The sequence below is a fragment of the Gorilla gorilla genome, chromosome 8, assembly GCF_029281585.2.
Source record: "Gorilla gorilla gorilla isolate KB3781 chromosome 8, NHGRI_mGorGor1-v2.1_pri, whole genome shotgun sequence".
Lineage (NCBI taxonomy): Eukaryota > Metazoa > Chordata > Mammalia > Primates > Hominidae > Gorilla > Gorilla gorilla.
Genome location: NC_073232.2, coordinates 46,410,498 through 46,436,645, shown reverse-complemented (window position 1 = coordinate 46,436,645; position 26,148 = coordinate 46,410,498). Strand labels below are relative to the sequence as shown.

Sequence of the window (26,148 nt, the reverse complement as noted above, 5' to 3'; positions counted from 1 at the left end):
GTGCTGAGGCCTGGGAGATTGGGGTGAGTAGCTGTGGTCCAGGGAAGGTGGGCAAGCTGGGCCTTAGATGAGAGGGGATGCTTGGTCAGGCAGAGGTGAGTGGAGAAAGCAGGGCAAGGAAGGGAATATGAGCGGGGAACAAATGGAGTGGACGTGGTGGGGGCAGAGGACGGTGGGAAGTGGCCTTGTTGCGGCCAGAGTGGAGGAAGAGATAAGTGGGAAAGAGTGGAGTCGATTACAGAAGGCCTCGGAAACCAGGCAGAGATGTTTAAATTGGCTCTCTCAGGAAGGAGGGGGCCATGAAGGGATTTAGGGAAGGGTCATGACATGATTATGCTGCATTTTAGCAGGATTAATGTGACCTGGTGCTCAGAATGACTTGGATGGCATGAGGCCAGGAGCCGAGGAGGACAGTTAGAAGACTCTTGTAATATTTCTGGCACAGGGAGATGGACTGGGAGTTGGGAGATGGCAGTAGGTCAGGCCTAGAGACATTTCTCAGGAAATATTGACAGGCCTTGGGGCCTGGTTGCATTCACGGAGTGGGGAGGAATGAGTCACCTTGAGAAGCAGTTTCCCTCTCAAAGGCCAGGGAAGACAAAGCAGAGGCAGCTTTCCTGCCTGCAAACAGGACATTTCAGGGTAACCTGGCTCTTCCAAGCGTCAGCTTCTCCCTGGCTCCAGCTCAGATAGGAGTTGTAACAACGGGTTGGGCATGGGTGATGGCACTGGCTGGTGGCTGGGTTAAGGGCCATGTTTTTGATTATGCATTAGGCCTATTCAGCCTGCCAAGTGCCAGGCCCTGGGCTTGCGTGGGAGACAGAGCAATTAGCAAAACATAGTCCTCCATCCTCAAGGAGTTTTCAGCCCTGTGAGCTTGGCAGATCTGCAGAACTCAAATGAAATGGCAGTTGAGAACAACCATCTTGTTCTCATTCACTCCATTTTGCTTAATGGCCATGTAGGTAGTTCCAAATGTTTGATGTGTACCAGAAAATCTCTCTCTTCCTGGTTTATAATTATGATCCAGGGCAAATCCAGGTTTTGTTGGGCTTGAAAATTAAATAAATTGGCACTCTCTATGGAAAATAATTCAAATATAAATATACGAATATCACACTGCTAGGCCCTCCCAGGGCCTAGAAGGGTAGGAATGAAAGTGAGAGTCCCTGAAGCTTTAACCGCATTAACTTCTCAGTCAGTTCTATGATACCTGCCATTCCTTAAGTGTGTATTATGTGCACGTATTTTGCGTACAGTATTACACAACAATCAAGGGGAGGTGAGGTGGGCATTAGTGTCTTCATCTTATGGATGAAGACACAGTCTCAGAGGTGATTCGAGATGTCCCACTGCATAGGCCCTAAGGCAGGGGTGGGGACTGTGACCTGGACAGGAAGCTGGGGCCTCAGGACTGCATCTAAGCTCCTCCTTTTCTGTGGGTGATGGTGGTTGTCAGGCCCCTGGGGTTCCTGAACCTACGTCATCCCTCCCTCTGATTTGACTGTACCTTTGCTAGGCCTGGTCAAGGGCTAGGGACTCCTAAAGTCAAGAGCTAGGGTAGAGGTTGGGGGTTGGATCTCAGGGCACCATATGGTGCAGACTTGGTTGCAGGAAAGTGACCTATTTAGGCAGAGGGGCTCTATACAACTGGGACCACAGCAAACCCTAGAGGTGGGCACCTGCTTCAAAGACTCACAGATCCAAGCTGTAATCCTAGATCTACAACTTCCTGGCTGTATAAAGTCCAGCAAGAGTGAGGCCTCATTGAGCTTCAATTTCCTTACCTGTCCAACCAGAATAGCAACAACTTGTTTGTATATTTGAGCTCATTACATGTCATTTTGTAAGGCACTAAAGCTCCTGGAGGCTTCCGGAACACAGAAATAATTAATCAAAGAATCCTAAAGTTGCTGTCCTGGTAGCACCTCTAGGGATTCCTCCCATCCTACCTAACTTCCTCTGGGAAAGTAGAAAACACGGCACCTGGGAAGGGGCGCTGAACCGTGCCCCAAGTCCCAGTGGGCCTGGATGCCCAAGAGCAAGAGGAGGCCCAGAGGATGGGGACAGGCCACGACCTGTGGCCCGAGTCCCGCCCAGAGGGAGTGCGCCCTGAGGGAGAGCCACCGGAGCCGGTGACTCGGGGGCGGGTGCTCTGGGGTGTCGCTTTGGGTTCAGCAATACAAATCTGCCAGCTGGAGATTAGGCGGGGCAGGCCGGGGAGGGGTGATGCACTGCCGCTGAAGACCCAGGTAGGCCGGCGCGTTCGGCCTGGGCGGGGAAGGCGCGGGACCCGGGTGCGAGGACTGCGTAGCGTCCCGGGCTCCCGCTTCCGCCCGCTTTCCACGCCCACTTCTGCAAGTCCCCTCCGGCACCTCCGCGTCCACCGGTCTCCTAGGGGCGAGCCCTCATTTCCGAGGAATGGGACCGCCTTCGTGCCCCCGGGGCTGCCAGTCTCTAGACTAGCCCTAGGGGCTTCTCGTCCCGGCCGAGCCGGGCGGTGCCTCCTGCCTGCGCCTCGCACCTCTGCGCCTGGCACGGCCCACCCGGGCACGGCGCCGCCACGCTTGAAGGCCCGCATCGGCTCCCTACGTGGGGGACGTGCAGGATGATGCGGGGTCGGGGGGGATTTCGCTGCGTCGTCCGCCCCCCTTCCGGCGCGGGAGGGAGCGGCCGCCGCGTCCCCGCTCCCCGGCCGGGACGCCACCGCCCGGCGTTGCAGAGGCGCGCCGCAACCAATGGGCGTGGAGGAGGTGGGCCGGCTGGCGGCTGTCACCCTCCAGGGGACGGGAGCGCGGAGACCGGGAGCGCGCGAGCTGTCGCCGCGCCCCGGGCCGAGGGGGAGGAGCCGGGGGAGGAGGAGGAGGAGGAGGAGCCGCCGAGCAGCCGCCGGAGGACCACAGCTCGCCAGGGCTGCGGAGGACCGACCGTCCCCACGCCTGCCGCCCCGCGACCCCGACCGCCAGCATGATCGCCGCGCAGCTCCTGGCCTATTACTTCACGGAGCTGAAGGATGACCAGGTCAAAAAGGTGAGCCCCCGCCCGCGCCGCCGCTGGTCCTGGCCGCAGCCTGGCGTTCCGGCATCCGCTCGCCGCCTCCGCTGCCTCCATCCTCCGGCGCCCGGCCTTCCCCGGGCCAGCATCGAGTTGGACTGCAGGGCGCAAGGAAAGGCTTCGCCTTCGATTCTACCGGCATTGTCAGTGTCTCTGTGTGTGTGCGTTTTTGGGAGGGGGCAATCGGGCGGAAGACCCCCGAGACCGGGCTGCCTGCTGCAGTGTCCTTGAAACGGGCCCTGGATGTCAGATAGGCCCCCGGGCTGTGCGGGGAGGTGGCCGGTGGGCCCTTCCGCAGGGCCTGTTTGGGAGGGTCCGAGCGCCGTGGGAGGAGGTGTGATCACGGAGATGCTGGGGAGGTGATCGAGCAGTAGGCGGGGGTGCTGGCTGGAGGCCAGGCCTCCCATATTTGGGGTTCCTGGCGGAGGGTGTCGGGTGCCCCGGAGAAGCTGTCGCCAGACTCTCCCAGTTGTTTGAGCTGCTCGTTAATCTGAGGACGAGGTGACCCGCCCGGCTTCCCGGAACGGGGAGGGGCGGCGAGGCCACCGGAAACTTTGCTCATAGGCCTCGTGTCTGGAGCGGCACGTCTGAATGGAATTTTTTATTCCTCTTAAGCTGTAATTTCTAGCCAGCACAGGAGCTCAAATAAGCGACTGGTCATTTGAGTTGGGTGGACGCCTGACGCATATGCCTGTGGCATGCTTGTTCTAGCACTTGGACGCATGCATCCTCCTGTCCTGAGGTGTTGTTGCCTTTGACATCTTAGTGTAAAATACTGTCCGCTGGCAGGTCTTAAAGGTGTATTTGTCTCTTCTGCCAGCTGTGCTACCATATTTTAAAGAAACAGCCTAAGCTGTAGGGAAAGACACCCATTTTATCAGTGCCATGTCTGGTCCAGGCTCCAGGCCCACCCACCCTGAACGTGGTGACGTTATTGCTGGGGTTAGCTGGGATGGACTGGCAAAGTCATCTTGACTTTGGCATTCAGACAGGTGGAGTTCTACAGGTGAAAGGCAGGAGTGACAGGCCTTGATTTTCTGCCCGGCAAGCCATAGGGTGTTCCATCCTCTTCCTGTGCATCTAAGACGACTCCCTCATCTGGCACCATAGGAAACAGGCCTACTGAGGACAGCGACCTTATCAAGGTCACCCAGTGAGTTAGAGGCAGAGCCAGTCAGGGGGATCCAGGTCTCCCAGTGCCTCCACCCAGGAACTTCACCAGGGTCCTCCTGGAGGTCAGCTTCAAGGAAGGAGTGGGTACTGAGAGACAAAGCCGCTGGGGACCCTGCTGTGATCTTGGATCCCATGGTGGGTGGGGACTGGGAGTGAGGTAGGTAGGAGATAGGCTTGGGAATGCCATCTGCCATTGCTTTTTATGGCTTTAAGCACTCTGGGGTTGTCAAACCGTGGCACTCGAAACACTTGCTCCTATGGAGCACCCTGGAGCTTCCTTCTGGCTACTGACCTGGGAGCTGTGCGTGTGGGTGTGTGCATTTCATGAGTTTTCTCTAGTGGTGTTGTGCATCACTGATGTTCTTCCCATTGGACCAGGGAGACAGTTCTCCCGTCATGGCAAGAAGTGCCCAGAACAGGCCTCCTGAAGCCAAGAGTTCACTGTCCTCCTGCACGTGGTGTCCTTTATAGCTCAAGACAGTGGGCTGCTGGGCTGGGGGGGTGCCTGGGTGACCTTGTAAACCTCCAGTGTCCACACCCACCACCACCCACAACAGACTGCTGGCTGTTGGCTGCCGGTGGCCTCCAGCAGCTGAGCTGGGCTGAGGTTTGGACTCCATTCAGTGGGACATGTTTTCTCAGACATACAGTGTCTAGGGTGGGCCCAGAGCTCTCCACTCCTGTGGGTGGCTCAGTTCACATCTATGGATGCACAGTCTATCTCCTAGGCCCCTGTAGGTACCTGAGTGTGTGATTCAGTTGACCCTTCCATCCCTCCTCACTCCGAGTTTGGGATTCTGATGTTCTTCCCTTCTCTTCCCCGAGAACCTTGCTGGAGGAAGGTCTTAAGGCCAAGGTTTCCACCAGATATTATTTGTCAAGGAGATTCTTAAAAACAAGATGTTTGCTTGCATTTCACCACGGACTTCCTATGCTGCTTTCTATAGGGGAGTATGTGGATTCCTGCCAGGGGGTCCACTCGTTTTGCATAGTGGACTGTGTGGCACAGCCATCTGTGGGTGTGGTCCTGGCTATGATTGTGCCATCGCACTCCAGCCTGGGCCTTCTAAGGACAGTGACATAGTGGGTACTTGCTCCAGTGACCTACTCAGCTTTGCCCAAGTGTGCAGATGCTGGGGACCACATCTGCTCTTTTGGGGCCCAGGACTTCTTAGAGACCAGCTCTTTCCACGTACCACTCACCATAGGAAAGGCTAGGTGAAGGTGCGGGACCCCCTGTTCTTCCTGTGGGGCTGGACTCTGCCTGCCTCCCAGCGGGGACCTGCTGAGGATGGTTCCCCCCCAGCGTGGGCAGCCATGATGATTCAGCCCTCCAGCTGTGGGCAGCCTCCGGGGCTCTGGAGACAGACCTGGCATCCCTCATTAACTCTCATCTATCTTCTTGCCCTCAGAGCCGGAGGTGGGAGAAGGGAAGCTGGGGACCATGCTGGGGAAGTTTTTGGGATTGCTTAGAATCCAAACGTGATCATGAAAATGGTGTCATTTCTTTCCTCATTGCCTATGAGGCACATCAATAATTCAACTCCATAAAAATATATCCTGGGTTGAAACAGTTCAGGTGTCTGACTTCCCAGCTTGGAACCCCGTTATCCAGACGGCATCTGCATAAATTGGTTAATGGGTGCTGTTGAAGAGGGTGTACTGGCATTAGGCTGAGCTAAGCACAAAACACATATATTCCTTTCACTCTTCTAGTGCCTGTAGGAGGAAAGGGAGGCATATGTGTGTTTGTGAAGGATTCCATTCATCAGAATCCCAGACATCTGCCAGTTCTGCAGCTAGAGGCTGGGTTCTTTGACCTCTAAGTAACTTTAAACGCGCATCTCATCTCGCCAGCTTCTTCCACTTGGTTTAGCCATTAGGAGCTTGGAGCAGGGTGAAGGATTGCATAGTGCTCTGTTTGTTTAGAAAGGGAAGATGGGTCCAGGAAGGTCAGAACTTGGCTTCTAAAGAAAGATTAGACTTCCTTTCCTCCAGGCTTGTCAGAATGGTGAGCAAATGCCAGTGGATTTTCTCTGGGCGAGATCCCCATAACGCTAAGTGATTTCCACTAGTAGGTGATCATGAAAAGGGTGTCATTTCTTTCCTCATTGCCTATGAGGTACATCAATAATTCAACTCCATAAAAATATATCCTGGGTTGAAACAGTTCAGGTGTCTGACTTCCCAGTTTGGAACCCCATTATCCAGACGGCATCTGCATAAATTGGTTAATGGGTGCTGTTGAAGAGAGTGTGATTTGTCCAATGGCCGAACTCAGGAGTCCTTGAGTACTTGACCCAGGAGGACAGGGGAGAGTAGGCTTAGCAATTAAAGGGCTGCCCAAGGTACATTCCTTAGAGCCCATGTGTTCCAGCTGCAAAAGCAAGCATTAAAAATAAATAAATAAATAAATAAAAGGCCGATGCAGTGGCTCACACCTGTAATCTCAGCACTTTGGGAGGCTGAGGCGGGTGGATCACCTGAGGTCGGGAGTTCGAGACCAGCCTGACCAACATGGAGAAACCCCGTCTCTACTAAAAATACAAAATTAGCTGGGTGTGGTGACGCATGCCTGTAATCCCAGCTACTTGGGAGGCTGAGGCCGGAGAATCACTTGAACCTGGAAGGCAGAGGTTGCGGTGAGCCGAGATCATGCCATTGCACTTCAGCCTAGGCAACGAGAGCGAAACTCCGTCTCAAAAAAAAAAAAAAATGCCCATTCATTATTGCTCAGGGGTGAGAGAGGTGATAGTTAGAAAATTGTGAAAAACCTGGCCGGGCACAGTGGCTCATGCCTGTAATCCCAGCACTTTGGGAGGCTGAGGCAGGTGAATCACGAAGTCAGGAGTTCAAGACCAGCCTGACCAATATGGTGAAATCCCATCTCTACTAAAAATACAAAAATTAGCTGGACGTGGTAGCGTGCACCTGAAGTCCCAGCTACTCGGGAGGCTGAGGCAGGAGAATCGCTTGAACCGGGGAGGCGGAGGTTGCAATGAGCCAGGATCATGCCACTGCACTCCAGCCTGGGCAACAGAGCGAAACTCTGTCTCAAAAAAAAAAAAAAAAAGAAAATTATGAAAAATCTGTGGGTTCTTGCAGTGGCAAAGAAAAAAAAAGAAAAAATTATGAAAAGTCAGCCTGGGCAACAAAATTAAACCTCATCTTAAAAAAATTTTTTTTTTAGCCTGCTTTGGTGGCATGCACACACCTGTAGTCACAGCTACTCAGGAGGCTGATTGACCCCAAAAGATTGATCCCAAAACAGTGAGCTGTGATGCTATGATTGTGTTACCGTACTCCAGGCTGGATGATAGAGCGAGACTCTGTCTCAAAAAAAAAAAAAAGAAAGAAAATTATGAGAAGTGTCTCATAACCTCTCAATTCTGATGTACAAATATCCAGTGAGAGCTTCTTGGTGAATCTTGACTTTATAATCCCTGCCTCTCCTACCTTAGATACTCCTAGGGTTTCTCCCAAGAGAAGCCCCATCACTTTATCTGGTTGGATAGTTTGGGAATGTCATGAAGGAATAAACTGGCAGGCAGGGTGGCTGTGAGGTGCTTTCACATCTGGCCAAGCTGTGCCATGCTCCCACGCTCCTACTGTTCTCCGGAGAAGACATAGGCAGCTTTCCCCTTACAAGACTGATTTGGCATGACTGGGACTGTCTGTGTGTGTCTGCAGTCAGGGATTCCTGGCAGACAGATTTAGCCACTGGAATCAGCTCTGAGCATGCCTGAGAAGGTCCAGGGAAGATATGGATAAAGACAGGGAGCTGTATACCTCTGCATCCAGGAATCAGTTGTGGTCAGACTGCTGGCACCTGCTTATTGATTTGTTTTCATTTTTTTATAGAGACAGGGTCTCACCATATTGCCCAGGCTGGTCTTGAACTCCTGGGCTCAGGCAGCCCTCCCGCCTTGGCCTCCCTAAGTATGCTTATTGATTTGAAAACCCTGAAGATCAAATCTGATCACAGGAGCTCAATCATTTCTTTAAAAAATGTTTGATTTTTTTATTATGTGCAGAGGACTGTGCTAGGCTGGGGTGACAACTATAAACAAGGCAGAAATGGTCCCAGTTCTCATGGAGCATAAAATATTTGCTGGCCGGGTGTGGTGGCTCATGCCTATAATCCCAGCACTTTGGGAGGCCAAGGCAGGCTGATCATTTGAGGTCAGGAGGTCGAGACCAGCCTGACCAACATGGTGAAACCCCGTCTCTACTAAAAATACAAAAAAGGTAGCCAGATGTGGTGGCTCATGCCTGTAGTCCCAGCTTCTTGGGAGGCTGAGGCAGAAGAATCACTTGAACCTGGGAGGCGGAGGTTGCAGTGAGCTGACACTCCAGTCTGGGTGACAGAACGAGACTCCATCTAAACAAAAATAATAATTAAAAAAAAGTAAAGTATTTGCTGTGTTATAAGTGCAAAGCATATGGGCTATGAGGGCCCACAGCGTGGTGTGGTCATACCTTGGGTGGGAAATCCCTAGGCTAGGAACTGCTTACAGCTAGGCTGCGGATGTTAGCTCCTTAAGTGCTTCAGGAAGCTGCTCCCATCCCCGGTTCTGGGGATGTGTTAGTCTGTTTGGAGTAGCAGGACAGGTGCCCACTGCCTTCTGGCCTAATAAACCTTAACAACGGGATCTTTTGCAACCACTTAATATACACTGGGTTGTGTTCATTGTATTTGATCTTAAAGAAAAATAGGTAAAAATTTTAGTTTGATAGGTCTTGATTTCTGGAAATAACATTGACTTCTGGTAAACAGTACACATCAGGGATATTATACTTAGAAACTTTGTAAGGTGGAGTCAAAATTAATTGTCACAAAAATGTGTATTTTCTTCTTTTTTTTTTTTTTTGAGATGGAGTCTTCGCTCTGTCGCCCAGGCTGAGTGCAGTGGCACGATCTCAGCTCACTGCAAGCTCCGCCTCCTGGGTTCTTGCCATTCTCCTGCCTCAGCCTCCTGAGTAGCTGGGACTACAGGCGCCTGCCACCACTCCTGGCTAATTTTTTGTATTTTTAGGAGAGACGGGGTTTCACCGTATTAGCCAGGATGGTCTCGATCTCCTGATCTTGTCATCCGCCCGCCTCGACCTCCCAAAGTGCTGGGATTACAGGTGTGAGCCACCACGCCCGGCCATGTATTTTCTTATTCTTTTTTTTTGAGATGGAGTTCTGCTCTGTTGCCCAGGCTGGAATGCAGTGGTGTGATCTCGGCTCATTGCAACCTCTGTCTCCTGGGTTCAAGCGATTCTCCTGCCTCAGCCTCCTGAGTAGCTGGGATTACAGGCACCAGCCAATGCCCCTGGCCTGCATTTTTTTTTTTTTTTTTTTTTGAGATGGAGTCTCACTCTGTAGCCTGGGTTGGAGTGCAGTGGTGTGATCTCAGCTCACTGAAACCTCCATCTCGCGGGTTCAAGTGATTCTTCTGCCTCAGTGCCACCCCCGCCCCCCGCCCCCCAGTAGCTGGGATTACAGTCGCCTGCCACCATGCCCGGCTAATTTTTGTATTTTTAATAGGGACTGGGTTTCACTGTGTTGGCCAGGCTGATTTCAAACTCCTGACTGCAAGTGATCTGCCCGCCTTGGCCTCCCGAAATGCTGGGATTACAGGTGCCAGCTACTGCCTCTGGATTGCATTTTTTTTTTTTTTTGAGACGGAGTCTTACTCTGTTGCCCGGATTGTAGTGCAGTGGCACGATCTCACCTCCCTGCAACCTCTGCCTGCCAGGTTCAAGCGATTCTTCTGCCTCAGCCTCCCTAGTAGCTGGGATTACAGGTGCCTGCCACTACACCCAGCCAATTTTTTGTATTTTTTGTAGAGATGGGGTTTCACCGTGTTGGCCAGGCTGGTCTTGAATTCCTGACCTCGTGATTCACCCGCCTCGGCCTCCCAAAGTGTTGGGATTACAGACGTGAGCCACCGCGCCTGGCCGCTTTTTTTTTTTTAATGCCTTGTCGTCTCTGGGCATCCTGGAACACTTCGTGAGTGTCATGTCGGGTATGAATTATATATATATATAATTGAGATTACACTATAAATGTTTCTGCACACAACTATACTAACATATGTGTAGGTGTGTGTATGCTTTCATATGCTCTTTCAAAAGCCTCCGCGAGGTTGTACGTACAGGAAGTATTATTCCCAGGCTTCCCAGCACGGCTCCCTCCCCAGGGCATCCTGCTGCCTGCCTTGTGTGTTGCAGACAGAAGGCAAGCAATTTATTCCCCATTTAGAAACAGAGACTGAAGGCCCATCCAGAGGAGATAAAACATTTTTCTAAGGTCGAAAGAAAATCAGGAATAGGATTCAGAGGGCTCTTCTTGCTTCCTCTGTTTCCTTCTTTTAGGAGAAAAACCTGTCCTTGTTGATTTTAATGTCTTACCTTGGAACCTGTATTTTAATACTGTCCCCTCACAAATCAGTACATTTGAGTTAATTTTTTATTATGAAATATTTGAGGCACATAAAAGAAGATTGAGGTTCACATAAACACCTCTGAGTCTGCTACTCAGCTTGAGAAGTTATAGACACAATTACAATTACATTACAGACACAGTTGAAGCCCTTTCTATGCCATCTCTGAGACAGTTTGCTGCTTCTCCCTTCGGAGGTGACCTCTGTCCTGAATTTGGTGTTTTTCTTTTCATGCATGTTTTTACGCTTTTATTACATATGCATGTGTCTATAAACAGTATATGGTATTGCTTTATAGATATATGGTTTTGACCTTTTGTAAATGGTGCTATACTGACTATGTGTTTAAGCAATATATGGTGTTGCTTTGTGTGGTTTTAAACTTTTTTTTTTTTTTTTTGAGATGGAATCTCATTTTGTTGCCCAGGCTGGAGTGCAGTGGCACGGTCTCAGCTCACAGCAACCTCTGCCTCCTGGGTTCAAGCAATCCTCCTGCCTCAGCCTCCTGAGTAGCTGAGATCATACCTGGCTAATTTTTTTGTATTTTTAGTAGAGACGGGGTTTCACCATGTTGGTCAGGCTGGTCTCAAACTCCTGACCTCAAGTGATCCACCTGCCTAGGCCTCTTTCCAAAGTTCTGGGATTATAGGCCTGAGCCCCCACACCCAGCCAGTTTTAAACTCTTATAAATGGTGCTATACTGTATGTATCCTTCCGCCATTTACTTTCTTTTAGCTCAACATTGTATTTTTGAGATTTTAAAAATGTTGATCTACGTAACTGTTTCATTAAACTGCTCTGGTTTCTTACAGAGTATAAAAGCTCCCTAGTTAATTCATCTATTCTGCTTTTGATGGGCATTTGAGTTTCTAATGTTTCAAGTGACAAACAACGCCTTGGTGAACTTTCTCTAGAACAACTCATTCAGCGCATGCACAAGTTTCTCTAGGCTCTAAGCTGTGTACCTAGGGCTGAGATCACCAGGCGGAGAGATGTGTGCGTTTTCCCATATACGAGATTCTGCCAAGTTGCCATCCGTGGTCATGCCAGTTCACACTCCCATCGGAAGTGTGTGCAGGTTGCCTTTGTTCCACACCAACCCTTGTTATGGTCAAACCTTTGCAAATTTGTAATAGATGAGTTTTAGTCTGTTTCCTTCCTCAGTTGTTTCCATTCACATCACAGTATTCGAGCTGTGTTTAAAATTAGCCCATTTCCTGAGTTACCTTATCAGAGCCCTTGCTTCAGAGTCCCACGGAGTGAAGTTGACAGCTCCATGGACTGCTGCTGCTGAGGTATCTGCACTGGGGAGGGATAGTTAATGCAGGGAAAGGCTTAGGATGGCTCTCCATGGCCCCTGGTGCTGTGGGGTGACTCCGTTAAGCTTTTCTGGGAGTTGAAACACACATTTGTGAGCTTTCACTTGCACACACTTTCTCTCTTCCTGGGTGGATCCGACCCGGGTAGGGCAGGCTTATCTGTTGCGTAAATGTGCCCAGCTCTGCTCAGAGAAAACTCAAGCCAGCAGCCTCTCAGACCGTCTTCCGTAAAAGGAGAGGGTGGCTGTACCCACGTGGCAGGGAAAACTGAACCGTGAAGTCGGCGGCTCAGCCCTTTGCACACAGAAGCTGAGCTGTCCCTGTGCGAGGCAGAAAATGTCGGCTCATGTTCATCTTGAGTCTATGCCTGATTACAGGCTCCAGACTCGGAGACCTCGAGGGTGCCTTACAGGGAAGGGGGCATTCAGTGCCTACTAGGCGCCCGGCTTTTCTTTTTCTTAACAGGGGTCTTATTTAATCATTTCTAGTACTTATATGAACCAAAGCCAGCATTCATTGTTGTATTCATTGCCATGTACTGTGCTAAAGGCATCGTGAGCCTTTGCTTAGTTCATCCCCACAACGCCCTTGTGAGGTGGGTGTGATTTCAGACCGTGAGGCCCAGATAGTGAACGATAGAGCCAGCATTCAGCCTCATCAAGGCTGATGGCAGAGCTCCTGCTTTTATTATTTTCTCAATTGAGTTATAATTCACCTACCATGAAACGCATCATTGTACAGTGTACAATTCAGTGGTTTCTAATAGATTTACAAGGTTGTCCGAGCACCACCACCATCTAATTCCAGAATATTTTCATCACCTTCCAAAAAAAACTACCCGTTAGCAGTCACTTCCCATTTCTTCCTCCACCTAGCTTCTGGCAACCACTATCTACTTTTTTTTTCTTTTTTTTAAAATGGATTTGCCTCTTATGGACATTTCATATAAATGGAATAATATAAAATGTGGCCTTTTGTGTCTAGCCTCTTTTACTTAGCATAATGTCTTCAAGGTTCATCCATGTAGTAGCATGTGTCAGCACTTCATTCCTTTTTATTGCTGAATGCTATTCCATTGTATTTATCTACTACATTTTGTTTGTCCATTTGTCAGTTGATGGGCATTTGGACTGCTTCCACTCTTTTCGGCTGTTATGAATAATGCTGCTCTGAACATTTGTGTGTGAATTTTTTTGTATAGACATGCTTTCTTTCTTTCTTCTTCTTCTTTTTTTTTTTTTCAGATGGAGTCTTGCTCTGTCACCAGGCTGGAGTGCAGTGGTGCAATCTTGGCTCACTGCAACCTCTGCCTCCCGGGTTCAAGTGATTCTTCTGCCTCAGCCTCCCAAGTAGCTGGGACTATAGGCGCATGCCACCATGCCCAGCTAATTTTTGTATTTTCAGTAGAGACGGAGTTTCACCATGTTGGCCAGGATGTTCTTGATTTCTTGACCTTGTGATCCACCCACCTTAGCCTCCCAAAGTGCTGGGATTACAGGCATGAGCCACCGCGCCTGGCCAGACATGCTTTCATGTCTCTTGGGTGTATATGTAGGAATGGAATTTCTTGGAAAACCCCTGCTTTTAATCGATTTAAGGAGGAAGGCATCAACTCCATTCAGAAATGAGCAAACGAAGGCCCCCCAGGTGGTGAATTGACTTTCTGATGACCACACAACTCATGAATGACAGGGATAGGAACACTACTGCTGGTCCCCTGATTCAGAAATCCATGTTCTTTCCACCATTACACCCAACTCTCATTGTGCAGTTTAGGGAAACAGATGCAAGGAAGGAAAGACTGGGGTGGGAGAGGGGTGGAATTGGCTTGGGATCCTCCAGGTTCCCTGCCCCCCATCTCCTGCCCCTCCCCAGCACCAGCACGGTGTCTCCTGCCTGTGCCTGCTGCCCCACCCCCAGCCCCATTTGCTTAGTGAGCCCCTTCCACTTGGGAAGGAAATGGATCCAATAAGGTCATTAACAGTGAAATGTTAGGGATTTGCCCTGTTTTTCAAATCTCCTTTTTCATTTGTCTCCCTCTCCCATTCTTGTCTGCATTTAAAAGAGGACCCCCAGGAGGGCAATGCTTAACGTGCGTGAAAACCCCCTCAATGCTCCTTGTGATGCCCACTCCTGGCCTCTGCCTGGGGGGTACTGTAAGCAGCTGTCGATTCCATCAATTGATTGACACATGGGGCTTGTCTTCAGCCATGTTATTCACCCAGACCTCATGTCCCTGATGTCTCCTGGTGCCTTCTAGGACCCTGTCTGGGTGGGTGTGGTGAGTGAAGTAGGAGACCCAGGCTACTGCTGTGATAAAGACACTGCCTCACCTTTACAAAGTTCTGTTTCATTTATAAAATACTTGATTTAATCAGATGCTTACTTTAGTTGGATCTTTCCATCAAGCTTGGATGTAGGAATTTCTTCCTGCATCTTACATATGGGGCAGGTGAGGCCCAGGAAGTGGAATTCATGTGATCTCGGTGGCCAGAAAGCAGAAGAGCTAGGATGGGGACACAGACCTCCCTAACGCCAGTGGGCAATTCTTGCCGTACCTGCAGAACCAGAACGGTGGTCCAGGGCTTCAGACTCCAAAGCCATTGATGGGGTTCAGGACATACTATCTCCAAATAGTAATATGGCATTTGAGAAAACAGCAGAAGCAGGAAGGTCTCTCACCTTTCCCCTCCCTTCTTCCCTGATGCAGACTCTCATTCAAGAAGTTGTCTACCCTATACCCAGAAGAAAGGGACATCCTTATCTCTGGAGATACAGGGACACAGAGAAGAACAAACAGGGCCTGCTAAGTTCTCTTCAGTTTATCACTATTAGATCATATCCCCTTTCTCCAGTCACACTTCTTCACGATCATCCACTTCTTCATCAAACCTGACATAGAGAAATATGCAGACTTACCTGTTTCTTTTCTTTTTTTCTTTTTTTTTTTGAGACAGTTCTCGCTGTGTCGCCCAGGCTGGAGTGCAGTGGTGCAATCTTGGCTCACTGCAGCCTCCACCTTCCTGGTTCAAGCAATTCTCCCACCTCGGTCTCCTGAGTAGCTGGGATTACAGGCATGCGCCACCATACCTGGCTAATTTTTGTATTTTTGGTAGAGATGGGGTTTCACCATGTTGACTAGACTGGTCTCGAACTCCTGGCCTCAAGTGATCTGCCCACCTCGGCCTCCCAAAGTGCTGGGATCACAGGCATGAGCCACCACGCCGGGCCAGAGTTACCTGTTTCTTTGGACCTTCATTTCCTTATGAAGGCTTCTGCGTCACCTAAAAACTTAGATTAATTTGTATGCATTGTTCTTGTTACTCTGTCTTTTGTTATAGGGGCCTCAGCCATAAACCTAAGATGGGAAGGAAGGATATTTCTTTTCGGCTACTGCGTGTTCTACATTGCAGCGGCCTTCTTCATAGAAACTGTCACCCAAGGCTCTGATAATGGAGATATGTCAGAAATGCTGGGGCTGTGTGTCCAGAATAGTAGGCGCCAGCCATAGGTGGCTGTTGAGCTCTTAAAATGTAGCAAGTCTGATTTGAGATGTGCTGTGGCATATAAACTCCACACAGGTTTTCAAAAATTTCATGTGACACAAAGAATATGAAATAGCCCATTAATAGTTTTCTAATATTGGCTGGGCATGGTGGCTCACACCTGTAATCCTGGCACTTTAGAAGGCTGAGGCCAGAGGGTCACTTGAGCCCAGGAGCTTGAGATCAGCCTGGGAAATATAGCGAGACCTAATCTCTGCAAATAATTAAAAACGTTAGCTGGGCATGGTGGCACACATCTATGGTCCCAGCCACTTGGGAGTCTGAGGTGAGAGGATTGCTTGAGCCCGGGAGGTCAAGGCTGCAGTGAGCCATGATTGACCCACTGCACTCCAGCCTAGGTGATGGAGCAAGACCCTGTCTCAAAAAAAAAAAAAAAATTTTTTTTCTGATATTGATTAGACGTAGAAACAACATTTTGGATATACTGGGTTAAATAAAATACATTATTTCATTTGGGAGTCTGAGGCAGAAGGATTGCTTTGATTGTCTGAGGCTGCAATGAGCCTTGATTGCACCACTGCACTCCATTCTGGGTGACAGAGTGAGATTATCTAAAAAACAAAATTAATTTCATCTGTTCTTTTTAAATGTGGCTAGTAGAAAACTTAAAATTGCATATGTGGCTCATATTATCTTCCTGTTGGACAGTGCTCTGCTAGATGGTAAATTCCATGGCTCAGGAGTTTGCACTCTGCATTTAAAGCAGTGGGTTTCTGGGCATCCTTGGGCCTCAGTTTCCTCATGTGTAAGCCGCAGTTTCCTCATCTGGAATCCATTATCTCGAAAGGACCCATCCAGCTTGAGCAGTATTGTGAGGTGACCATCAAGTTCCCTAGGCCTCATTTTCTTTCTTTCTTTCTTTCTTTCTTGTTTTCTGTTTTTGAGACAGAGTCTTGCTGTGTCATCCAGGCTGGAGTGCACTGGCGCAATCTTGACTCACCGCAACCTCTGCCTCCCTGGTTCAAGCGGTTCTCATGCCTCAGCCTCTCTAGTAGCTGGGATTACAGGAGCGCCGCACCACACCCAGCTAACTTTTTTTTATAGTTTTAGTAGAGACGGGTTTTGCCATGTTGGCCAGGCTGGTCTTGAACTGGCCAAGTGATCCACCCACCTCAGCCTCCCAAAGTGCTGGGATTACAGGTGTCAGCCATTGTACCTGGCCTGGCCTCTGTTTCATCTGTCAGATAAGGTAAATGATTCCTGCCTTGTTCTCTGCCCCCACTTTTCAAATGAGAGAATGGACGAGGAAATACTTGGAAAGTGTACAGAACTGTACAAATGCCAGGTGTTATCATTGTCACTCACCCAGCTCACACCTGTAGACACCTTGAGTAGCCAGGTGGAGGACGGCAGCTTCATGGCTAACAGAGTAGGCAGACAACAGAGCCCTGAGCCGGGGCAGGGGTGCTGAGTGCCATTCTGCCTTTGCCTTGGATTGTGTGAGAGCTCCTGGACCATCTGCATGTCTGTGTGCCCTGGCCAAATGGACAGATGAAAATGACACTATGGGCTGCTGAAATGCCATGTTCTGAGGACTCTAAAGTGTCATGGAGCTCCTGTGTATGGTATGTGAGGCCAGAAGGCAGATTTCATGATTGCTGTTTTACTGATGGAAATACACAAGAGATCAAAGTGACTTGCTCAAGGTCATAGAGGGAGGCAGTGCCCATGGCCAAGGCCTGAGGTCTTTCGATTTCTAGCTCAGTCCAGTCCCACCACTGCAGTATCTCCAAGCCACGGCATTGGGGTTTGGTTGTCTCACAGTGAAAGTAAACCTGTCTGCACTCAGATCCTTTTCTCCCTGTTGTCGGGAGGTGCTGGGACAGTGGGAATTGTGAGACTGGAGGTCCAGAGGCTGGCTGTTTGCTAAGCCATCCACCAGGAGGCTGAGAAGTAAGCCTGTTGTGCCTGCCCTGCCACATTCCAGGGCTGTTCTGTTCTCCCCGAGGGAATGGGGGCCTGCTTTATTTTTAGCTAGTTCAGTGTGACAGCCTTGTTCTCTTTCTGGGCAAGGACTTGGCCACTTTTACCAGTCAGGAAGCTCCTTTTAGAACCTCCAGGCCCTACTCAGGTTCTCCTAGGAAGAGGGGGCCAAGGGAAGGGGAGCTGAAGTTGGAGTGCCGCTCTTCTTGCTGGGGGCCTGGGGCATTTGGCTTAACTGCACAGCCCTAGGTTCCACCTACCTCATGTGGGGTTCATAACAGCTACCTTACACATTGTGCAGATTTGGATGGAGGAGCTTAGAGCAGCCAGCGTGGGCCCTGTCCACATTCACGTTGCTAGAACCTCAGTTTCTTCATCAAGAATGGGGATCCTGGCTGGGCGCAGTGGCTCACGCCTGTAATCCCAGCACTTTGGGAGGCCGAGGTGGGCAGATCACAAGGTCAAGAGATCAAGACCATCCTGGCCAACATGGTGAAACCCTGTCTCTACTAAAAATACAAAAATTAGCTGGACGTGGTGATGCGCGCCTGTAGTCCCAGCTACTCAGGAGGTTGAGGCAGGAGAATCGCTTGAACCCGGGAGGTGGAGGTTGCAGTGAGCTGAGATTGCACCACTGTACTCCAGCCTGGTGACAGAGCAAGACTCTGTCTCAAAAAAGAAAAAAATGGGGATCCCATTTTCCTCATGATTTGTTGTGCGTAAACAGAGTTCATTGAAACAGAACCAACAGTTTACACATGCTGAGAGACACGTATGAACCTGGAAGAAGAGACCGGGCAAGGCTGTGTCCCCAGGACGGGGTTTTTGAGTGCCTGAGGGATGGTTTTGGCTTTGGTGATGATCTCACACAGACCTGTCACTGAGGAGCCCTGCAGTGGAATTGATTATCCCAGACACAGTTCCTCTGGTAGCTTGCAGGTGACTCAGCTTGAATAAGGGAGTGGGAATCCCGATTATCTTTAGGCCCCTCTGTCCCTCTGGGCCTCAGCCATGCAGTGGTGAAGTGGTGAGGGGAAGGCAGGGGTTAGAAGTGCCTGGAACTCTGTACCTTAAAGTGAGAGGCTGATGCGGGGGGAGAAGGGCTGGGCCATTTGGGGAAGTCTCTGGGCCTTATCTGAGCCAGCAAACCTTCTGAGACCTCCCTAGGCTAGTCATTACTGGAGGCCTCCCGCCCAGCACAGGAGCCACCCAGCCTGGCCCAGGAGCCACCACGTGGTGCCTCCTAGGGCTCCTGGGCACACAAAGGGCCCAGAGGGCATGGCTCCTGTACCCCTGGCACTCATGGTCTAGCTGGCGGTGTGGACCATGCATGTGTCCCTGCAACGCCCAGGAAAGACACACACCACGAAGTGTCTCCCAGGCAGATCGACTCCTACATAGTGAACACCTAAGGCCGAGGGGATGCTGAGGAGAGGAGTGGACGGTGTGGGGTGGGGCGGATCATGGCATGTGCTCCTGAGAAGGTGAGTTGGGAGGTGAGCTTTGGGAGGAAGAAGGAGCTGGGGACGGAGAGGCCCAGGAGGCAGACTGGACGGGGCTTGCGAGGAAGGACCTTTGAGGTGATGAGCCACCATCAGGGTGCTGGGGGTTAGTGGTTGCTTTAGGGACCCCACTATATCAGGGCTGCCTCCCCTCGTGGCCATTTCCCTCCCTGCTCAGAGACCGGCTGCCGAGAGCAGGACAGAAACTAGGTTCCCGGCTGCCACCCACACTACTGAGGTGGGGCTGGGCAGCCGCAGAAGCCATGTGCAGTCAGGAAGAGGAGTCCGGGGCTGCTGGGCGGGCACAGACCACGGTGCGGGCCCAGGCTCTCAGCTTGCTATGGCTGTTGAACTTCCTTCCCAGACTGTGTGAAAGGGGAAGGAGCAGATCGGACGGCTTGTTGTGGCTCTGATCTGAGCTGGAGGGGAGAAGAGGCCTCCTGGAGGTCACACTGGAGTGGCGTGCTTTTGGCAAGGCCAGGCAGCCATGCTGTTCTGGGGTGGCTGGAGCTGTGGCGGTGATAGCCCCTGTAGTACCGCATCTCCCTCTCCAGGAAGCCCCTGGCCCTGGCTCTCCCTGGACTGAGAGGATAGAGCACAGGACCAGGAATCAGGGAGCTTGCTGTCCACCCCACTCTCTGCAAGTATGTCGCCCTGGCCAGTTGAGGAACCTCCTGGCCCCTCATTCTTGCCCAGGGTGTTGGAAGTGATGGTACCTGCTCTGCTTCTGCAGACAGGATGCTGTAAGGACCAACAGGTAAACGCGCTGTGCCAATTAGAGAGGCCTTTGTAGGTCAAAGTCATAGGAACGCACCCACTTGACAGATGGGAAGACTGAGGTGCCCACAGGATGGCAGAGCCAGAAGTCAAATGCAGGTGTCTACATGGCCCCGACTGTGCCCTGTCATCGGACCGGGAGGGGTCCTGAGGAAGTCTTTAGTACGGCTTTGCTAGTTTGAGTCTTAGAGAGTGTCTGCAGGAAATAGGAAGCGGGAAGTAGGTTTTTAAAGAAAAAAGTGTTTATGATATAATTCCATTTTTGTAAAACAAAAAGAACCATCCATCTCTGTATGTATGAGTGTTTGTTTAGGGAGGAAGATAGTCCTAGTACATAGAGCTCTAAAGTCCTTGTACATAAAGCAGGGATATCTCTGGGGAGACTGGGGGAAGAATTAATAATTTTTACTTTTATGCATTTTTATGATGTTGGAATATATTTTACAATAAATATATATTACTGTTATTGCTTCTTTTTTGTTGTTTTTTTGAGATGGAGTTTCGCTCTTGTTGCCCAGGCTGGAGTGCAATGGCGTGATCTTGGCTCACTGCAACCTCCGCCTCCTGGGTTCAAGTGATTCTTCTGCCTCACCCTCCCAAGTAGCTGGGATTACAGGCATGTGCCACCATGCCCGGCTCATTTTGTATTTTTGGTAGAGACGGGGTTTCTCCATGTTGGTCAGGCTGGTCTTGAACTCCCGATCTCAGGTGATCCACCAGCCTCGGCCTCCCAAAGTGCTGGGATTATAGGCACGAGCCACCGTGCCTGGCCTATTATTGCTTCTTTAAAAAAAAAAAAAATGAAACAGTGTAAATGTTTCGAGTAGTTTTGTTAGAATCTTTCATTTGCCATTTTTTCAGGCATATTGCCTCCCAGCTTTAGTTTTCTACCAATGGATAAATAGCATTTTGGTAGATGCCTTTTTTTTTTTTTTTTTTGAGATGGAGTCTCGCCTTGTTGCCCAGGCTGGAGTGCAGTGGTGCAATCTCAGCTCACCGCAACCTCTGCCTCCTGGGTTCAAGTGATTCTCCTGCCTCAGCTTCCCAAGTATCTGGGATTACAGGCATCTGCCACCACACCCGGCTAATTTTTTTTTGTATTTTTAGTAGAGTTGGGGTTTCACCATGTTGGCCAGGCTGGTCTTGAACTCCTGACCTCTCAAGTGATCCACCCGCCTCAGCCTCCCAAAGTGCTGGGATTACAAGCATGAGCCTCCGCGCCTGGCCGGTAGATGCATTTTTCAGGCATTGAGATGAAAGGAGTTAGGGGTACATGATTATGTCACTTAGGGATGGGAGGGAGGGAAATGACACTTGATGCTTACTTTGTTTCTGCACATTAAAATCCTCCCCATAACCCTCTGAAGTGGAGGATTTATTATCTCCATCTTAAAAGTGAGACTCAGAGAGATTAAGTAACTTGTCCAAAGTCACACAGCTAATAAATAGGATTTGAACCCAGCTCTCTGTCCACAGCCCTGTGTACTTTCCACCATGTGAGGAAAATGGAAATGCTTAAGGTGAAGCCCCAAATGGGAGGTTACGAGCCCTGGAATCTAGACCCAGCTGCCATTTCTAAACTCCTCAACTTAGCTTGAATCATGGGTCTGTTTCCTCTCCTAGATAATGGAGATAATGATGTCTTTCCTGCCTACTTCACTGGGCTGCAGTGACAGGAGAAAGGGAACTAGCATTAAAGCACCTGCTTCCTGCGTGGCACTTGGCATCCATAAGCTCATTTCACTTCTTTCTACACAGTTCAAATGGGATAATGTATGTGAAGGTTCTGTGTCTGAAGGGCCAGTGCACATGTGAGCCATTGCTAATTGTGATGTTAATAAGCACCCAGGACCCGTTCTCTCTGAGTCAGTGTCCTTAGCAAAGGGAAGTGAATTCTGATGTTGAAATCTCTGTCCTCCCCTAAGCTAACATCTTTCTTAACCCTTCAGGGTGCATGCCACAATTTCCTTTTGTAAGTGGAGCGCCTCACTTGGAAAGTTCATTTTAAAGGCCTGCGTCAGCAGCTTCAGTCACGCCTGCTGTTCTGCAGCATTCTCGATCCTCACGGGAGGGTGGATGACAGAGGGAGTGAAATTTTCCATGGCTGTGCCCCCTTCCACGGGGTGGGGTGAAAATGGCTGGGATGGTTACCAGTGGTTACTGGTGCCTCCTGCTGCGACCGGCCTGTTCACTTGGGCATGTCCAATCTTGCGTTTGTTTTTTGTGCATGTTCTGTTGGCAGCAGGAGGTGGGGCTGGGGTCGGGCACAGAAATGTTTGTGAGTTGATTGCAGTGCTAGGCCATTGAGTTCTTTCCTTGGCTGGAGGGCTCTGAGCCAGGGAAGCTTGGCGAGGCTGTGTGTTCTCTGCTGATGACATGTCCTCCTGCTCTGCGGGGGTCCAACTTTGGGAGCCGCTGAGAGCTTCAAGGCCCCCTTGGTCCACAAGAAGGAGAATCCAGGACAAGTGTCTGGAAAGTGAGCAAGAGCGCCCGCCCTATGCAGCCAGTCTGGCTACCCTCATAGGAAGGGCTCTTCACTCTGGGCAGCGGTGGACAGAGGCCCTGGAGGCTGGATGCGGGTTCTCAGGCAAGAGTCTGAGGGACCCAGCTTGGTGTCTGATGTCTGGTGTCTGGGACCGGGCGCCTTCCCATTTCCATCCCAGCCTGACCAGAGTCCCACATATTCGTCTCAGACACTGGTTTGAGAGTGAGCATTTGAGGGCCTGGGTTTCTGTCATGACTCCTGGGAACCTCTGTCTTCTGATAGACGGTCCACAGACCGAGGCTTGCAGTGGAGGCAGCTGGAAGAGGTGCTGTGCGGTGTCCTCCCCAACTCCCAAATGGAGTGTGGGGAGGGATTCTTCGGGCACCGATGTTTGGCTGGAGCAGTAAAGCAGCTGTGATGTGGAGGCAGCACCTAAGAGAAGGGGACAGGATTATGGAGATGTGAGTGTGTGTGTGTGTGTGTAAGTACTTGTGTGTGTATGTGTGTTAGTGTGTGAGAGAGTGTGTGTGTGAGAGTGTGTGTTTAAGTACTTGTGTGTGTATGTGTGTTAGTGTGTGAGAGAGTGTGTGTGTGAGAGAGTGTGTATGTGAGAGTGTGTGTGTGTAGAGAGAGAGGGAAGAGGGGAAAAGGAAGGAGGAGAGTAAAGATCTGGAGAAGCTGTGGAGAGGAGGACAGAAATAGAAAAGTTGAAAGGCCACAGACTTTGGTCAAATCCCCAAAGACCAAGAGTCAGCCTTTCTTCCTGGGTTTCTGGCAGAGATCTGGAGCAACTGGGCAGGAGAGATTTCTCCAATGCCCTTTCTTCCTCCCTCTCTCCTTCAACCCACTGCCCGTTCCCAGCCTCTTTCCCAGGGAGACAGGCGTGGTCCAGTGGAGTGCCAGGAGGGGCTGGTCTGAACGAGGAAGATGCGTTTTGCTCAGTGAGGTGCTGGGTTCTCTGGGCCCCTGGAAGTTTTCTGTAGGTGTCTCTCGCCATGTGCTTTTCTCCAGTGCCTCTGGGCCACTTAAAGGCCCACAGTCCAGAGGGGCATGTCTGCTGAGTCCTGCACCAGGTGCCTGCCTGGCTGGGCAGTGTGGCAGGTACCAGGGAGCTGACTTCTCCCCTGGCAGCCCAGCCCCAGGCCTAGGGTCTTTGCTGGTTCAGTGGCCCCTTCTGATCTCCCGAGGACCAGTGGAAAGAAAGGGCTTCCCTTCATTGTCCTCATTCATGTAAAATCCAGGAGGCCCCAGTTTCAGTTCCAGCCTTGCCTCAATTGAGTCCCCCTTTTGGCCCCAGTATTCATGTCTCTTCTGAGAGGGGTTGTACCTCATGACGACTCATGAACCTGAACAAAAGGAGGAAAACCCTCCCTCCATAGCAGCTTGAGGACCAGGCCGTTCTCTGTGTCTGCAGCCTGCTTTTTGATTTGAGCTTCTAAGCTTTATTTGGGTTTAGCTTGGTTGTCCTGAAATGTTGGGGTTTTTGGATCGATGTCTGTGTGCTGAGCTGCACCTTGACTTAGAAGGCAGGATAGCTGTGGAGTTATGGAGAGCTGCCTTTTCTAGAAGCTTCTCCTGTCCAGCGGGAAAACCCCAACAGCTCTACTTGGATCTGCCTTCTGCAGAGCAGGGGACCAGCGTTTCTTAAGGGGCAGGGATGATTGTATGGAGGAGCCTTAGACTTGCAGGTATAAAACCTCACTCCCCCAGCTGTGTGCTTTGAACTAATCACTTAGCTTCTTGGACCATCAGTTTCTGTGTCTGTAAAATGGGGATTAAGAACATCTCCCAGACAGTTTTGAAGGTTAAATGACATACTGGATCTTGATATACTGATATACTGTAAACCACAAGAGAATTATATAGTATTGTTCCAGGATCCAGCGTTGTTTGAATTCCTCCTTTGTGTCAAGCAACTGGGTGAGTTCCAAAGGTCTATTCAATATGTTTTCTTTCCCTGGGGAACTCACGCAGTATCATAGGAGATGGACAGCTCAGTAAAAGGATAATCATGATGTGTGAGGAGTGTGGTCGTTGGGGCGTGTCCAAAATGCTGGAGTAGCAATGTGCCTTTTTAAAAATTAAAATTAAAAAAATTTTTTTGAGATGGAGTCTTGCTGCATTGCCCAGGCTGGAGTGCGATGGCGCGATCTTGGCTCACTGCAATCTCCTCTACCTCCTGGGTTCAAGCGATTCTCCTATCTCAGTCTCCTGAGTAGCTGGGATTACAGGCATGCACCACCATGCCCGGCTAATTTTTGTATTTTTAGTAGAGACCGGGTTTTACCATGTTGGCCAGGCTGGTCTTGAACTCCTGACCTCAAGTAATCCACTCGCCTCGGCCTCTCAAAGTTCTGGGGTTACAGGCATGAGCCATTGCTCCCGGCCTTAAAATTAAAATTAAAAAATATTTTAGAGGTGCGATATCACTATGTTGCTCAGGCTGGTCTTGAACTTTTGGGCCTAAGCAATCCTCCTGCCTCGGCCTCCCAAAGTGCCAGGATTACAGGCATGAGCCACTGTGCCAGCTAGCAATGTAGCTTTTATTGTATGATCTTGCGCTTGCTCCTCCATTCTCCACGCAGCAGACACACAACTCTCATCATGGTTGTAATCAGTAAAGTCGTCCCAAGGCTCGCTGTGCTGTGGGATCCCGCTTGTATTTGTTTATGTGGCTCATCAGGCCCTGTGTGGTTGAGTTCTGGACAGTCTTTCCAGGCACACCGTCTGCTTGTTCATCACAAAAACCACCCTCCCTCCCCTTCGGACTTCACACATGCCCTTGCTTGTGCCTGGGCATGCTCTCCAACTTCGCCTCTCCAGGAAGCCTTCTCTCCCATGCTTGCAACGTGGCTGTCTCTCCCCACAGACCCAGGGCACTATGATGGCAAGGGCTGCTGATGAATGCCACCAGCCAGAATAGGGCATGGCTTGTCTCTCCTCCCAGGGCCATGTTTTTGGCAATTTTATTTCCTTTAAAATATATATATATATATTTCTTTCTTTTCTTTTCTTTTTTTTTTTGAGACTGGATCTAACTCTGTCACCCAGGCTGGGGTGCAGTGGCAGGATCATAGCACTCTGCAACCTCTGCTTCCCCAGCTCAGGCAATCCTCCCGCCTCAGTCTCCTGAGTAGCTGGGACTACAGGGGCGTATCACCACGCCTGGCTAATTTTTGCATTTTTTTAGATACGAGGTTTTGCCATGTTTCCCAGGCTGCTCTCGAACTCCTGGCCCCAAGCAATCTGCCTGCCTTAGCCTCCCAAAGTGTTGGGATTACAGGTGTGGGCCACTGCTCCTGGCCAATTGTTAATTTTTTTTTTTTTTTTAGAGACAGTCTCACTCTGTCACTTAGGTTGGAGTTCAGTGGTTCAATCATGGCTCAATGCAGCCTCAACCTCTTGGGCCCAAGTGATCCTCTTGCCTCAGCCTCCCGAGTAGCTGAGACTACAGGTGTGCATCACCATGCTGGGCTAATTTTTATTTTTTGTAGAGACAGGGTTGTTGCCCAGGCTAATCTCGAACTCCTGCGCTCAAATGATCCTGCTGCCTTGGCCTTGCAAAGTTCTAGAATTACAGATGTCAGCCACCATGCCTGGCCTCTTCTGGCAATTTCTATTCTGGCTCTTGGTGGTTCCTGATTGCCTTTCTTTGAGCTGCTTTATTGTAAAGGGAAAAAGGTGGTAGGGCTAGTGGTTAGGAGTGGGGACAAGGATCATCCTTGGGCGCAGACAGTGTTGGCAGACATTTTGGGAGGCCTAGGTGGGTGGATCACTTGAGGTCAGGAGTTTGAGACCAGCCTGGCCAACATGGGGAAACCCTGCCTCTACTAAAAATACAAAAATTAGCAGGGCGTGGTGGCGTACGCCTGTAATCCCAGCCACTCAGGAGGCTGAGGCAGGAGAATTGCTTGAACC

General features: G+C 50.3%; 1 protein-coding gene across 4 annotated transcripts in view; it reads left to right on the top strand.

Moving 5' to 3' along the window:
• The window catches only part of HK1 (hexokinase 1), a 131,952-nt gene that overhangs the window by 45,991 nt on the left and 59,813 nt on the right, over positions 1 to 26,148 (top strand). The window contains exon 1 of one of the 4 annotated variants that reach the window (XM_019034932.3): positions 2,825 to 3,030. The exons of the other annotated variants lie outside the window; for them this stretch is intronic. Within the exon in view, the coding sequence (XP_018890477.1) occupies positions 2,968 to 3,030 (63 nt within the window). The 5' untranslated portion in view covers positions 2,825 to 2,967. Of the gene's footprint in view, positions 1 to 2,824; positions 3,031 to 26,148 lie in introns of those variants that run through there. 4 annotated transcript variants of the gene reach the window in all.